This window comes from Notamacropus eugenii, chromosome 7 (genome assembly GCF_028372415.1).
Source record: "Notamacropus eugenii isolate mMacEug1 chromosome 7, mMacEug1.pri_v2, whole genome shotgun sequence".
Classification (NCBI taxonomy): Eukaryota; Metazoa; Chordata; class Mammalia; order Diprotodontia; family Macropodidae; genus Notamacropus; species Notamacropus eugenii.
In genome coordinates this window covers 121,825,903-121,842,639 of record NC_092878.1, presented here as the reverse complement: position 1 = coordinate 121,842,639, position 16,737 = coordinate 121,825,903, and the positions used below count along the sequence as shown (strand labels likewise).

The 16,737-nt window shown below is 42.2% G+C and overlaps 1 protein-coding gene across 2 annotated transcripts; it reads left to right on the top strand.

Moving 5' to 3' along the window:
• The first annotated feature begins 8,251 nt into the window (after positions 1 to 8,251).
• Positions 8,252 to 13,213, top strand: RPL34 (ribosomal protein L34). 2 transcript variants are annotated; one of them, XM_072623881.1, is made up of 5 exons: positions 8,252 to 8,323; positions 9,398 to 9,471; positions 9,557 to 9,656; positions 10,082 to 10,185; positions 13,091 to 13,213. In XM_072623881.1, the coding sequence occupies exons 2-5, from the start codon at positions 9,407 to 9,409 to the stop codon at positions 13,173 to 13,175; spliced, it is 354 nt and encodes a 117-aa protein (XP_072479982.1). In that variant the 5' UTR covers positions 8,252 to 8,323; positions 9,398 to 9,406; the 3' UTR covers positions 13,176 to 13,213. The 2 variants fall into 2 exon arrangements, with proteins under 2 accessions (XP_072479982.1, XP_072479983.1); XM_072623882.1 differs by lacking the exon at positions 8,252 to 8,323 and adding an exon at positions 8,789 to 9,189.
• The last annotated feature ends 3,524 nt before the right edge of the window (positions 13,214 to 16,737 follow it).

Sequence of the window (16,737 nt, the reverse complement as noted above, 5' to 3'; positions counted from 1 at the left end):
AAATGTAGCCAGTAAACCCAGAGGAAAAAAAGCAGGCATGGAGTGTACATTCCCCTGGGTAGAACCTCAGATGAGAGGGAAGGAGGAGGAGAAGGAGGAGGAGAAGGAAGAGGAGAAGGAGAGGAGCGGAGCTACTACTCACTCACAGGTTGTGTTTGTCCTTCATTCTCAAAGATGATCATGACATAAAGATGATGACATGACTTGCAGTTGACTTTGATTTGAGTGAGAGAGGGCTGTGCAAGGTCACCAGCCTCACTTTCTTCTCCTGAGACATCTGGGTCCAGTGGCCTGATATTCATCAGGATGGCCCAGGATGCAACGTGAACACAGGGCTGTGAGAGCCAGGGTGCCTGGCAAGTTCTACTGATTCTTTCAGTCATTCCATCTCCAATCCTCCTTCACCTTAAGAACAGGAAAAAATAAAATAATGAAAGCAGAAGCAACAGCAAAGCCATTCATACATGGTTTCATGTTAGCCTGGGTAGAAAGAATGGACCACTGGTGCTATGTCTCTCTCTTTACCAAGAAGCTTACAAGCAAGGGTATACCGGAACCAGCCTGAACTATCTCCAATTGTTTTCAGCGTGAGCATTTATACCTCGGAGATCAGCAAATGTCACAAATCAGAGCTTCTTTTATAGTTTTATTTATTATCTAGACTTGAGAAAGTGACTAAGAAAATGTTAATAATGCAGATTAAACTTAAAAGAATGTCGTGCTCACTTCCTCCCACCCCCAGAAAGCCAGTTATTAAACATTTACCAACATACCTCTGCTAATAACAGTCCTTGCCTTGACTACCACCAGGAAAGAATGAGAATTCATTTTGGCCAGCTAGAACTTTTTATACACACACTCATTTTGGGCTTGACAGTCAACTAGAAGGCTTTTCTTTCTTGAAAGAAAAATCTAAAGCATGCAGAAAGGAAAAAATGACAGAAAATCTGTGTATGCTCTGAATCAGAGTCAAGGCCCCACCATTCCATGCCATCATACATTCCCAGAAGGGGATTTCACAAGCATTCATGTGGGTTGATCTTAGGTAGAGTAGTACCCTGTGTATACTCCCAAGCCTAAGTCTGGTTACATATATAGTGCTCTTGTTCAGTCTTGTCTAGCTTTTGCTGAACAGTCATCTTGGCAGAAACTGGAGTGGTTTGCCATTTCCTTTTCCAACTCATTTTACAGATGGGGAAACTGAGGTAAACAGGGTTAAGTGACTTGTTCTAAGTCACACAGCTAGTAAGTGTCTGAGGCTGGATTTGAACTCAGGAAGATGAGTCTTCCTGACTCCAGGCCTGGCACTCTATCCACTATGCTACCTACCTCCTCCATACATACCATATTCCTCTTCTATATTGCAAAATCCATGAGGGCAGAATACACCTTACCCAAACTTTGAAACTCTCCAACTGTCCACATTAAGCACTTAATGTTTATTGAGGAGAACTCTGCTTTTCACTGCTTTCAGATGAAAGCCATCAACCAACCAAATGTTTCCTCCTCTGTGTACTATCCTTAACAGTAACACATATCACAGTTAATATTAGAGCCATTGGACAGAAGTCAGAAAATATTTTAGAAGCATTGGAAGGGAAAAAGAAGAGATAAAGTTAAAAAGGAAACAAAAGTATTTCAAGGATCTTCTTGTACTTCAGGGTTTTCCTTTCAGAGATTAATTAGGCTCCAATAGGTACATGTACATTGAAGGTGTGCACATGTGACTCTACCTGCTTTTAATCAGCAACTTCAAGAAAATCCAGTATTCTCAGAAAGGGGAAAAATAAACAGCTGAGCACTGTGAGTCATTTCCACTTCAAATATACTTTGAGTTGATTATTCCTCAATTAATCAAATAGCTGGTGTATCCCTAAAGTAGTATAAAGTGACACACTGTGTGAAATCAATTTTCCTATCCAAAATCATTAAGTCCAGCAGCCTGTGACTACATCCCTGCTAATTCTGGTACCCATCCTTTCATCCTCCATTAACTCTGGAGTGCCTAACAGGCTGTCAAGAATAATTTCCCAGGATGTAAATAATTCAGAAATTAAAAATTAATAAATAATAACAGAGAGCTACTGGGAAATAGAGTGGGTCAATTAGTAAGCTCTGTATTCTGTTTCTTCACAGCGGGCGGGTAGGGGTGGGTAGCCACATTCGTTACTTGAATCTTTCCTCCTTTTCCTAGGTCTGATTTACGGCTCTTCATTACAGGATCCAGTCAGACACAATTACCTCCATCACTATCTCAGTTCCTAACTTCAAAGAAACCAGGGTTTTCTTGTCTGCTTTTTTTTCCCCTTGCAGCAGCCTCAGCTTGACGTCCCTGGAATTCCTTCCACGCAGACTAATTAATAAGACTTCGACTTATCATATTCACTTTCCTTCTTTGATGTGCTACCTTAGTCAATCATCCCATTTAATTAGAATTTCAATGATAACTTTACTTATCTTGTGGCTAGATGTAAATTAAAATAATAGGATTTTAATTCTCTTTCTTATGGGGTTATGACATTTTGAAAGAAAAGTTTCAGCCCCAACATGATATCATGAGATTTCTGTATGGGGAAGCATTCTATAAAAAATATTCTCCCCCTTGCTACAAAGTGCTTTCGCTGTTAAATAGACATTATTCAAAGAATTGGGGATTGAGAGGGTGCCCGTCAGTTGGGGAATGGCTGAGCAAGTTATGGTGTATGCCTGTGATTGAATACTATTGTGCTAGAAGAAATGACAAGCTGCATGCTTTTAGAAAAACCTGGGAAGACTTAAATGGACTCAGACGAGTGAAGTGAACAGAACCAGGGGAACATTGTACACAGTAGCAGCAACATTGTAACAATGATCAACCGTGAATGACGTCAGCAGTACAATAGTTCCAAAGGAACCATGATGAAAAGTGCTATCCACCTCCAGAGAGAGAACTAATGACCTCTGAATGGCAATTGAAGTATAAATTTTAAACTTTCTTTATTTCTCTTTTGTTTTGCTTGTGTTTTCTCTTGTAACATGGCTAATATGAAGATATGTTTTTCATGACTTCATATGTCTAATTGATATCAAATTGTTTACCTTCTGAAGGAAGCAGAAGGGGCGTGAGGGAAGGAGAACGAATCATCAGAGCTTTTGGTTTTCCAAAGTTTTTGGTTTTAACAGAGATGTTATTGCACACACATCATTCTATTAGTTGTTGGAAATTAATTATTCTTCTAGTTCTTTTGATTTGTCCTCATCTCTCTTATCATGGGATTTGCTGATCAGTAGTTTTTCAGTTGTGTTTGATTCTGTAACCCCATTTGGGGTTTTCTTGACAAAGATACTGGAGTGGTTTGTTATGTCCTTCTCCAGTTATTTTACAGATGGGGAAACTGAGGCAAACAGACTGAAGTGACTTACCCAGGGCCACACAGGTAGCAAGGGTCTGAGGCCAGATTTGAACTCAGGGAGATGAGTCTTCCTGACCCTATTCACTGTACCACCTAGCTGCTTTATTTAACTACAGTCTCCATATTGAGAGAGATGTGGGGCTGCATTGTTTTCCTCTCTGGTGCTTGCATCCAGAAAGACTATGAGAACTATAGATTTCAGAGTCATTGATGTGACAGGTAGGTAAGCAGGTGGGTGGGAAGGAAAAGCCCAACAGATTTAGAATGGGAAGGAAGCTTAGACACAACTAAGTCCAGCTTCCTCATTTTACAGATGAGGAAACTGAGGTACAGGGAAGTTATGTGGTTAAGGTTGCCCAGCTAATTAGTTTCCTGAAGTGGAATTTGAACTCAGGGTTTCCTGATGCCAGATCCAGCACCTTATCCACAACTCTGTGCTGTTTCAAATAGAAGATGGAATGAAATGAACTGAATGGTGGGAGAGGGGACTGAGGAGATAGGTGTCCTATAATTGATACAGGAATCATCTTCCCCTCTACAAAGCAAATATGATATTAGAAGTAAAGGTAGGGGAGGAAAGAAAGATCATCTTGTGTGTGTCACTCCCCACTCCTGCCTCTCCTACACTCTACACTATAATGTGTCACTAGCCAATGCATTTGTCCCTTACCTTCTGCTGATCTGTGTGTCCTGTTGCCCAAATGGGGGCTCCCTCTCAAGCACCCCCTCTAGAATGCCCCTTACACCTATCTCAGACAGCATAAACCCAAATCTCCTTCTATTCCTTAATTACAACATAATTTGACATTTAATATTTCAGTGGAACATCAGAGCATTCTAGTAAACATCGGAATTTTCTCATGGAATCCACATTCCCATAACTCAGAATATTCGTGCTCTATAGAATACAGTTTTGGAAGATACAATCTATTGATCTTTAGAAATAGCAAACATTAGGGTCCATAATCCCTCCTTGGGCTTGTTGATACATCGCACAGCCCTTCCTCACTCAAAACAAAGTCAAGTGCAAGTCATGTCATTATTTCTCATAGTCATCTTCGGCAATAAAGGACAAACTCACACATCGCAAGCTAACAATTTTTTTTGCTCATTTCCAAGGCTTCCTTTTCAAATCCTCTGATGAGAGTTAATAATGTACAGTAATCATGTTTCAATAAATAAAACATTAATTTTATTTCTAGAATTTCCATCTCCATAGTATGAAACTTTGAATGAAATCATCAGACATTAGCCTTGCCAAAAGTGAGATCTAACATAGATTCTGTTTAGTGAATGGGCTATTATTTATTCCATATCTGGAGATATTGGCCTGCTAGATCCTTGTATAGTGATTTGTACTTCTCTTATGCACATATCATAATACATTTTGCATTATTGTAATTTGTGTGTTTATTGATCTAGATTATAAACTCCACTAGGATAGGTGTCTTGTACTCCGAGCATCTAGCATTATACTGTGCCCATAGAAGGTGCTTTTGAATTGAACAAGTCTGAATTTTGTTTTTATTCATAAGGTCCCCATTGACTTGTGAGTGAATTCAAAAGTAGGCATGCAGAGATATAGTACAATGCTATCAGCTATCAAACTATTTCTAAAACACAGATACGATAAACGCTGTCACATAAATCAAAAATCTTTTAACAGCTCCCTTATCACCTCCAAGATAATATACAAAATCCTCAGTGTGGCATTTAATGCCTTCCATAATCTACCTTCCATCTATCTTTTTTGTCTTGAGCCATCTCCAGTTGTCTTGATCTATATCTGGCCACTGGACCCAGATGATTCTAGAAGAAAAAGTGAGGCTGGTGACTTTGCACAGCCCTGCCTCACTTAAATCCATTTCACTTGCAAGTCATGACTTCACCATCCTGATACCATGGTCCTATTCAAGAATGAAGGATAAGGAACAACCTTTCTTGTCTTATTTCGTGTTACTTATCCTCATACACCTTCCACTCCAGTCAAGCTTGTCTGCTCACCATTCTCCATATGTGACACTCCTTCTCCCTCTTTGTTCAAATGATCCCCCATGTCTGAGGTGTCCTCCATTCTCACCTCTGCCAAGTAGAATTATATACCGTTGTTAAGTCATGTTTTCAGTCGTGTTCTACTCTGTGACCCCATTTTGGGATTTTCTTGGCAAAGATACTAGAGTGGTTTGCCATTTCCTTCTCTTACTCTTTTTATAGATAGGGAAATGGAGGCAAAGAGGGTTAAGTGACTTGCCCAGGGTCTCCTAACTAGTAAGTGTGGAAGGCCAGATCTGAACTCAGGAAGATGAGTCTTCCTGACTCCAAGCCTGGCACTCTATCCACTATGCCACTGAGGTGCCCCCATGGAATCATTAGCTTCCTTCACAACACAACTTTGATCACACCTCCCAGAAAAGGGAGGCCTTTTCTGTGTCTTGAATTACTAGTACTCTTCCTGTCTCAAAAATGCTTTGTAATTTTTGACTTATGCCTAGGTTGTAGCCCTACAACAGAACATAAGATCCTGGAATGCGGGATCCGTTACTGTTTTACATCCCTAGCTCTGTGCCTAGTACATGGTTGAGATTGTAAAAATGCTTGTTGAACTGAATCATCATTTAAAAAATTGTCATTGAACACCAGGCACAGGTCTGGGTGTCAGGGCCATCTGATGTTCATCAACTCTACATGGCCAAGATAGATTTGAAAACAATATTGCTCTCAGGAGTAACGAAGCAAACCCTGTTGCTTGCATGATCTTTGGAACCCAAAGTGGCCCCAGTTACCTCTCTGGGTTTCCTACACACACTCCCTTGGCCAAGTAGTTGAATGACTCCTGGTTTGATCTGTCTTAGTCCATGACCCTGTGTTCTTCTCTCCCCTCCATACTAGCTGATACCCGGAGAAAGATGACAATTCACACTTCACCTGTGTCCACTAGTTTAGACAGATAGCCCAAATGGGCTGTGCCTTTGACTCTCAGCCCTCTACTCTTCCTTGAGCACAGTCTGGAATATAACACTTAGCTATAACACTGAGAAGAAGCAAATATTTGTAATTAATTCTCAGGTTATATGTGTATTATCTTTGTTTCAATAAGATGGAAGTGAGGATGATAAGAAAGTTTTTCTTATTCTTTGCTATTTTTTCATAGTATATCACTAGGCTTAGGGTCAGAAAGCCTTGAGTTCATCCAGTCTGTGACCCTGGGGAAGTCATTTAACCTGATTGCCTCAGTTTCCTGAACTGTAAAATAGGGATAATAAAGCACCTAACTCCTCAGGTTGCTGTGAGGATCAAATGAGATAATAATATCTGTAAAGCATTTAACACAGGGTCTGGCACATTGATGCTGCTGTTTCATTGTTCAGTCATGTCTGACTCTTGGTCCATACTGTCCATGGAGTTTTCTTGGGTGGACACTGGAGGGATTTGCCATTTCCTTCTCCCAAGGACTAAGGAAAACAGAATTAAGTGACTTGCCCAAGGTCACACAGCTAGGAAGCGTCTGAGGCCAGATTTGAACTCATGAATATGAGTCTTCCTGATTCCAGACCACTTAGATGCCTATAATCTGTGTACATTTTGTTTTCCTTCAGTAGAACAGAAGCTGCTTAAGGAAAAAAGGTTATAATCTGCACTTAATATCATAACAAAAAATAACAAGCCTATCAAATATTACATGCCAAGTGAGTACGATGAATTATAAGGCGAAAAACAGGGAACCAGCTTAGCAGTCTGGAGACTTGGGCTCGAATCTTGGTTCTGACATTAACTGTGAAATCTTGGGTAAATCGTTCAGTCTCCAACTCCTCAGTTTCCTCATTGGTAAAAGGACTCAGTTTCTAAGTTCTTCTAGGTCAAAATGTCTACGATTCACATGCTGGAGGAGTGCAGTTCTATCTGTTGCCCGTGGTATTCCTTCCACTCCATACTTTCTTCCTCCAAACTTCTCAGTGATGGTTGCAAGTTGGGACCAAATTCATTTTCACAGAACTTTAGAGCTGAAATGGACCCTGAGGATGACACATTTCAGGGGTTCTTAACCTGGAGTCCACAATTTTTTTAAACAAATGCTTGATCACTGTATACAAATAGAACTGATTTCCTCTGCAGCCCTGCATGCTTTAGTTTATGCATTTAAACACATTATTCTGAGAAGGGTCTACAGGCTTCAGCAGGGTGAGAGGCTGAGTGAGAGAGCTGGGCACCAGCGCCTGCCCTGGATCACCTGCCCCTTCCGTTCGGCGGGAGGGGCAATAACACAGCATTCCAAGTCAGGAAGACTCGAGTTCAAATCCCTCCTCCAGCGGCGTAACCCCGGACAAGGCTCTTGTTTGCCTCAGTTTCCTCAATCTGCAAAACGGGGGTAATAAAATAGCACCTGCCTCCCAGGGTTACTGTCCATATAAAATGGGATGCTTTTAAAGCATTTTATAAATGCTTGTCATCATCATCATCGTCACCCAGAGGTGGAAGGAACCCCAGAAGCCATCTAGTCCAGCCCCAACCCCCCGTTTTGCAGACGAGGAAACCGAAGCCCAGAGAGGTTAGGCAACTAGTGCACAATCTCGCAGCAAGCAAGCTTCAGAGGCAGGATCTGAACCCAGCTCCAAGCGCACGCTTGATGGTGACGGTGAGCAGATGAAGGCCGGGCTCTTGGAGGAGTGCTTTTAATACTCTAGGGATCTGCTAGAACCCCGGCTCGGTTTCTCTTGAGTTTTAAATTTACGGATCTCTCCCGAACGCATTCAGTTCATCAGCAGCCGTACGGAAGTCGTCCAACATGGCTGCGCCCAGGCGTACTAGCCCCGCCCCTATGCATGACGAAACTTCCGTTCTCGGGACCAACCAGGAAGATCCTGGGAAGTCACTACTTGAACTCTGAACTCGGACGCACTTCCTCTTCCCTCTTCCGGTGGCAGACCTGACAGGTATGGTGGCGCTTCTGTTCTCGGTTTTGGGGTCGCTCTTCACAATCCGCCGCCATCCGGCGGGCGGATGAGGTCGGGGTCACCCGGGATGGGTCGCTCTCGGGAGTCGCGAGGCCGACGAGCGCGGCTCGCGGCTCGGGTCGCGGGTGGCTTTCTCCTTTCGGCGTCCGGAGCTCCCGGCGGGAGGGTGACGACGGCTCGGCCGGTGCCGGGGCCGGAACCTTGGGCTCTCGGGACGTGGTGGAGGGGGAGGGGATCCCCGGCGCGTCCTCTCCGCGGTGCTCATTACCGGGAGCTCGTCTGAGGGGCCCGGCCCGGGGCGCGGGAGGCGGGAGGGGGCATTCATGGGGAAAAAGCGCCCCCAAACTTGCCTTCCCTTGGGCTGCTTCTGAAAACCCCGAGCGCCTGATGGGGTTAAAGTTCACCTTCGCCCTTCTGCAGACCTCACGTTTAGCTTCTAGCAACGCCGCGGTGGCGTCCTAGGAGGAGAGCGTGCGAGGGGGGATGGGCTTCTCTGGCCTCCCTTCGCTCTGGCTTAGTGAGCGCCCGCAGGCGGGCAGGGGCCACTCAGGTCTGGCGAGGGGTGTGGGCTTCTCTCCGGGCAGCTCTCCTTTTCTGCTTGCGGTGGCCTTCAATTTCTATCGTAACCATGAAAAGGAAACACCGTTCTGTTTTATCTTTGATCTATCCCGTGGAAAAGTGCAGGGTCTGTCTCGGGCTCAGAGTGTGCTGCCAAAGGACGGACCCCCTGGGTCCCTTCTGACCCTGGGCTGGGATCTTGGAAGAGCCAGTACAGTTCCCTCATAAGCAGCGGCTTATCTGTTGAAAAATTGGTATTTCGTTGGATAATGTGATCAAGTTGAAAAGTAATTGATTTTTAAAAATTGAAATGTTAAAAATAAATAGAAAATGGAAGTGTGTTTTGCGCGGTTTCATGATAAAGTGGAAGGGTGTGTTGACTGCCCTCGCAGTGGGTAGGGGAGGGAGAAGATTTGGAACTCAGAATTTTTTTAACGATAAAAAGTATTGATGTCATAATCTAAGAATTTGACTAATGCTCCTATTTTCATTTAGAAATTAAAAATGGTTCAGCGTCTGACATATCGCCGTAGGCTGTCCTACAACACAGCATCCAACAAAACTCGGCTGTAAGTATTGGTTTTTAAATTTGTTATAAATAGGATCACAACTTCTTGAGATTTCTTGACTCATCCTTTGCTCTTTTGGATGCAGGTCACGAACCCCGGGTAACAGAATTGTTTACCTTTATACTAAGAAAGTTGGAAAAGCACCAAAATCAGCCTGTGGTGTGTGCCCAGGAAGACTTCGAGGTGTAAGTTCCTACTTTTATTTATTTTTTTCTAATTAGCTTGTCCTTTTGGTGTTTGTAATTTTGTGGACTCCCCTAATTAACCAGGGTCTGCACCCTGAATAGAATTTAGCATCTTTTATTCAGTTTTCTAACACAATGTAAGTTCCTTGAGGGTAGAGACTTTTGTTTGCTGCTTCCCATCCCCAGCACTGAGCACAATACCTGCCTTGTGATAGGTGTTGGGGGTCAGGGGATTGGTAAGTACTTTCTTATTTAAAAGTAAATTTCTCCAGTGCCTTTTGGCATCCAAGGGTTGTAAAGCAGTGGGAAGGAAATTCTATTAAGAAGTGAGCAAGGTGAGACCAACGCTAATTCAGGTAGTGGCATAATTGTAGAAATGTAAACGTCATTTATTAATATAAAGTCTGTGCTGTATTTTTGTACAGGTTCGTGCAGTGAGACCTAAAGTTCTTATGAGGCTATCAAAGACAAAAAAGCATGTCAGCAGGGCTTATGGTGGCTCCATGTGTGCTAAATGTGTCCGTGACAGGTGAATAACTTTTAAAAGCATCTTTTGCAGAGAACAAACCAACCAGTGATTATATAGAATGTTAATAGGACTCAAAACTGATTTTAAATGGGGGTTATGTGTTTATTTGCATCTTTGCTTGATTTTAGGGTAAAGCAGGCCAACCTTTATGATAAGCTTTGGAGGGCTGGTAAACAATGTTGTATGTATTATGGAAAGCTCCTTGGTTTTATGGATGTAAGCACTGGGGCACAAACAGCTAAATGATCAATGTAACAGCCTTTTAAAAATTCTTATCTTTCTTGATCTCTCCAGCTTTTGACACTAAGGGCCCTCAAGTCCATGTCCATGGTTGTCCTCTCATGGATGTGTGGGCATTTCTCCTGGGGTTCTCTCCTAGGTCTACTTCCTTTTATGTCCTCTTGGTTACCTTTTGGGCTCTTTAGGCAGGTGACTGCCAGAATCAATTTTTCCATCCCTGAACTCTGGTCCTTTACCACCAACTGCTTTTGAGTATGTAGAATGGGAACCAACCTCCCTAGGAAGAATTTCAGTTTTTCTGCCTCCAAGCTAACACCCATCTGAACAAAGGACTTCCTGTTACTTCCTGAAGCAGAGGACCGAGCCTGTTACTCTGGTGCTCTAGAATCTTGTCTTTTTTCCTCCTTGATAAACTGACTTCACAGCTTGGCATTTAAATCCCTTCATAGCCTGGCTTCACCCTTCTCTGCCCTGCTGGACAACAGATATTCCCAGCAGGTGGCATTTTAGCTTCTTTCAAGCTCAGGTGCCATTTCCTTCTTCTGATCCATCTTATTTTCATTATTCTTTCTCTTCATAAAACCTACTTATTTGTTTATGTCCTGTGATATTGTGGAGGTCTTGGGATTTCTGTTCTGGTCCTTTCTTTAAGTTCCTGACTCAAGACTTCTGTCTCTCTAAGCCATCATTTGGCAGTCACACCAAAATCTTTGAGTCATTTCCATGGGTTTGTAACTCAGCTTAAGAGAAGTCTGTGCGTCCCATCTGCCTCCTACAGGGGTGAAATTAAACCCCAGGGAGCTAAGTGGTAATTAGATAGAGCTGGGCCTGGAGTCAAGTTCAAATGTGGCCTCAGATACTTATTAGCTGAGTGCCCCTGGGTAAGTCACTTAACTCCTATTTGCCTCAGTTCCTCATCTGTAGAATGGGAACGTACTAGAGAAGGATATGGTAAAGGCCTTGGAACAGTTTGCCAAGAAAACTCCATGGACAAAGTCTAACGCAACTGAACAACTAAGCAACACCAGCAAACTTAAGACTCAGTTAAAACTAAGTGAGGTTTAGTGATTGGCTCACACTTTAGTAGAGATTGGGTTTAGACCTGATTCTTTTTACTCCCCAACTAATGCTCGTAGCCAGGATGGAGTGTGATTGGAAGGGCCTGTGGCCTCTGTGCTGGGTTGCCAACATAACCTAGCACCGCTTTTGCTCTTTGGAAGATAAGCAGGTGATCTCGGACTAGGGCCAGTGGGCCACCGTAGAAGTGCCTTTTCATCAGCGTCATGCACACTTGACCTTCTCCCAGGTTTCTGCAGGTTTAAAATTAATTTTATCAGTTACTCGTTGGAAGCAGTAGCCCATAATTGCTCCCCCCCTTTTTTTTTAACCCTGAAGTGAGATTAGCTTCCCTGTCTTTCCTTGTCACTTGATTACAACTGTTGGTAGGAAAATTTTCTTTTGAGTTGGCATCTTATGGTTCTCTTTTGGATTATTTGAAAATAATTGGATTTACTGTGGGATTTAAATATTCTTTGCTTTAGATCTTCATTACTTACATAAGTCTGGGAACTCTTGAAACCCTGAAATGCAATATTAAAACAGTGGACTCTTAGTGTGGCATGATGGGAAAAGCACTGGATTTGAAGTCAATTTGAGTTTAAATTTTTATCCTCTCTGGGCATCAGTTTTTCATCTACCTTTATATGATAGAGTATTGGTAGAAAGTGATATGGTCATCCAGGGACTACAGAGGCATCCATAGGAAATAGCTTTTAAAAGCATCATTTTACTTGTGATAGTTACCTAGCAAGCCTTTGGTGGCAGGGAAGTGACTTTCCAGGGGAGGGTGGGTGTGTTGTGTATCCCTTTTGCAGTCTGGTGAAACCTGTACTGGGACCCTCAGTGATGATTTTAAATGCATAAGATTTCAAAAGAAATCAAGTAGACTGCTTAAAATAACTAGACAGCATAAGGTTGGAATGTTGCTGCAGTGCAGGAAATGATGAGTTGGTGGAAAGACTTGGATTTAAGAAGGAAGATGTTATCCACCTTCAAAGAAACAGCACAGGCAAGTGTAGTACGTTCTTACACAGATGCATACCAATGTGTATGTGGAGGTATATCTATATGCATATCTGCTTAATTGTGTGTAGCCTTGGGAGAGGAGGAGGGGAGTAAGAAAAAAACATACAAGGAGGAAAACATGGACAGCTCTGAACTCAGTGTGTAGTGTTTGTTATTTAGGCTTTCCTGAAATGGAAATTTATTGCTTTATATTTTGAATCCTCTCAATGTTCTGTGCACATGGCAGTGGTTTTTTTATTCTGTATTTAAGTTTGTTTCTTTATTTTGTATTTAAACATTTTTAAATTACACAAAAAAATTAGTTACTGACAAATTATCAAAGTTCTTTAAAAGTTTATGGACCTCACTTTAAGAACTTCTACCCTTGGGGAAAATGTCAACCTTGAGTCTAATGAGTCTGGTTTAGTTTAAAAGTATTAAAATTATTTTAGAGTTTCCCCCCCTGCCCTATGTTGTAGCACTTAGCACAAGGCCTGATATAGAATAGGTGCTTAATAAAGGTTTGATTGCTTTAATTGGTAGGTTTATGAATTGAGATTTAATTTTAGAAATATTTTTACATTAAGTATTTGTCTTCTAGGATCAAGCGTGCTTTCCTGATTGAGGAGCAGAAAATCGTTGTGAAGGTGTTGAAGGCACAAGCACAGAGTCAAAAAAGTAAATAAAAAGGATGTTTTTTTGAATAAAAGAAAATTAAAATGTATGTTGACTGTTCTGGGCTCTTTTGTATCGCTATTGCTCATCCTTCCTTAAGGTTCTGTAGTGGGGAATGTTTCAGATTTGGACCTGAGGAATCTCTGTGGCTCTCCCATTTCTTATCTATGGGACCTTTGGGAAAATTACTTAACTGTTCCATTCTCATTTGTTAAAATGAGAGGCTTGATTTAGGTGTCTAAGGTACAGTGTACATGTTTATATTTTTAGCAGTGGAAACTTTCAGTTACGTGATTCCTAAAAGATAAATCTAAAACATAGTTATGTTTAAGTTGGTGAGTAGCTTCTGGTGCCCAAAATTTTAAGAAGAGGTGGGGTTGTTGATGGAGTTAGTGTGCGCACAGGACTCACCATAACTTCTGAGGCTAAAACCTTAGGAGAAGTCAACAAACATTTATGAAGAACCTGCCATGTGCTAAGCATTCTGCTTACCAATGACATGCAAAGAAAGACAACTGGATTATTATTAGGAAGAGGGACTCAGAAACCCCTCCAGTGAGCCCTCCTTAAAACTAAGTAATGCAAAAAAGCAGAGGGGATGCTTTTCAGTAAGTGGGGCAGGGGGGAGGGCAGGAGCTCTACTCCAAGGAAGGCTTCTGTAATTGAAATCATCCCCTGCATAAACCCTTATGTTCCCATGGTTCCCATCCCCAGTTTGTTCAAATACATGCATTTGCTTTTCACTCATGTCATCACAAGCCACCCCCTATCTTGATTTTAAAAGTCAGTCAATGGCAAATTGGGAAAGAGCCTGGGTAGGTTCTAGTTTCCTGTCAGTTGGTTATTGTCCAGTAAGTGGGGTCATGAGTGATGAGAGCTCAGTGTTATTTATTAATTTTGGACATGTTTGTCCAAACTGGAATTCCTTCTGTCCATACAAGGTCCCTAAGGATTGGGACCTTGGTAAATGAGGAAACTACCCAGGCAACTTGGCCATTCAGCTAATGAGAGAATGTGCTTGATTATATATATTGGATACAAGAAATTTTTTTTCAATGGGCTAGGAGGTAAAAGAGAATTGTTCATTTAAATAATGGAAAGTGTACTTTTATATTGTTTTACTTGTCTTCATTTGAATGTAAATATAAAAATAAAACCAAAAACACTCTGGATCACATGGTACGCTACCCTTCTTAGTAACTAGGTAATTTGCCCCCTATTGAATGAAACCTTTGATTTTCTACAGCCAGAAGGGATCTCCCAAATTCCCTGCTGGTACTGCAAAGCACTTAAAAAAATCTAATTCTAACCTCACAACAATCCTTGGAGGTAGGTGTTAGCCCCATTTTATGGATGAGGAAACTGAGTCAGACAGGTTACGTGACTTGCCTAGGGTCACGCAGCTGGTGTCTGAGGTTATATTTGAATTCAGCTCTAACACCAGGTGCAGAAGTATGCTACCTAGGTTGTTTTTTTTCTAAATAATTTCATTGGGATCAGGGTTGCATTGGAAAGGAGAGAAAACATAGTTTGACAGTAATTTTTTTAATAAGTACTTTGCAAACCTTACAGTACTAAATAAACATAACTACAGTTTAAATTCGCAGGGCAGTTCCATTTTAGAACTGAAATGATTTCATCATCCTCCCTGCACTGACTACTACGATAACTTCTGAAGTAACCTGTTTGCCTGCTTCCAGCCTCTCATTGCCAATCTCTCCTGCACATCACTACCTTCAAGGTCAGGTCATATTCTTCAAGGTCTCCTTATTGCCACCAGGATAAAATACACCATCTTCAGCTTGACATTTAAAGCTGTGCACAAAATGACACCTGTTTACTTTTCTAGATTTACTTCACACTATTTCCTAGAATTAATGGATGAATGAAGCTTTTATTAGTCACTCACATGCAGAGTTGTTAAGGAGCAACAGATCATAATATCCTCCCCATTGATCTAATAGTATCACTGATATTGAACCATGACAGTGCCAAGGACATTGGTGAAAGGAATGTTCTTTTTCTGGGTCGTTTCTTTCTGGGGCTATAGCCCCTTTAAGAGCGATTACTAGACTGCATCTCCATGGATTTTGCTTCCCAGGATGATGCCTGGGGACACTAAGCTCAAAGCACGGCTAGTCTCAAGGCTTTTGGGTTCAGGGTTCTGGACTCTCCCCATAAAGGTCTGAGGGGAGGTGGTGGTGGTAGTTTGATTTGTTTGGCACATGCTTCCTTCTGTTTTTCCCTCAGGGTGTCCCTCTGCTTCGGCTAAAAGGGTTTGCCTGCCCTGTGCGTGCCAGTCATTTGGCATCTAGTGGGGATGACCGGCTCCCTTTCCACAGAAATTGCTTCCCCAGATGGAAGGGCTGGACTGGAAGCAGGACTGGCAATTTGGGGTCCTATCTGTTGGTAACTGGTCAGCAGTTGTGCTGATAGCAGTGAGGAAGATAGATTCCTTCCCAACAGGGATTTTGATTTCTTCCCTTAAAGATGGTGGAAGGGGTTGGGGCTGGAAGCAAGTCTGGGCACTACTTTTCCCAAGGGTCTTAGGTTTAGGGTCCTAGACTGTTTCCATCAGGATCTGAGGGAGGATGGTGGCTAAGATGGTTGTGGTGGCTTGACTTCCTGGTACATGAGGCCTCCTATCTCTCCCTCAGGGTACTAGTCTGCCATATGTGCCCTATGAGTGGAGCTTAGTTGGCATTTCCAACCAGACTCACTGGTGTATGTCTGTTCCCAGAACTCAACAGTGTTCATGTGGCTAGGGCACAAGAATTGGAATAAGGAAGTTCTGGTTCTGAATCCCACCAATGATACTTTCCAGCTGTGCAGCCCTGGTTAAGTCACTTGATCTCTTTAACCTTAGTTCCTCCATCTGTGAAATGAAGGTGATGGTAATGCATGCAGTACCTGCCTCACAGTGTTGTGAGGTTCAGGTGAGATAATGAAGGTAAAGTGCTTTGCAAACCTTATAGTACTTTCCCAACACCAGCAACTATGATTTCCTTCCTTCAGGGCTCAGCTCAGTTATCATCTTTTAAGGGAAGCTTTTCCTAATCCCCTAGTGGTAAGGAACCCGTCCCTCCTCACATTATTATATCCATTTGTCTGTTCCAGTGTTCTGTTTCTAGCAGGATGTAAGCTCCTAAAAGAACTGGTTTGTTTGTTTTTTTAATCACTTATTTTTATATGCCCACTGTCAAGCCTGGCACATAGGAGGGGCAAGAGAAATGCTTGTTGAATTAAAGTGGAAAACCCCAGGTCCCAGCATTATGATCCATTTGGATCATACTATTGTATATGAGATTTTGTTAACCCACTCAGCTAAAGGATACTGTTTTTCATTTTTACCCTGTAGGTATGGCTTCCGTGTGTTACAATATTTTAGATGCAATTATTTTGTTCATTCACATATAATCTTTAGAATTAGCTCTCTGGCTTGAAACCAGAGAGGGTCTACAAATTCCATAGCTGTGGAAGTGACAAGGTTCACTTAGGCATAACTAATGGGAGGTGATGCACAAACCAAGATGTAGGATCACAAATGTCAACTCCCCATTTCATCCATCTGCA

Coding starts and splice junctions, on each gene's coding strand:
- RPL34 (XM_072623881.1), top strand. CDS start 9,407: ATGGTTCAGCGTCTGACATATCGCCGTAGGCTGTCCTACAACACAGCA. Junction 9,657..10,081: donor GCCCAGGAAGACTTCGAGGT/GTAAGTTCCTAC, acceptor ATTTTTGTACAG/GTTCGTGCAGTGAGACCTAA. Junction 10,186..13,090: donor GCTAAATGTGTCCGTGACAG/GTGAATAACTTT, acceptor TTTGTCTTCTAG/GATCAAGCGTGCTTTCCTGA.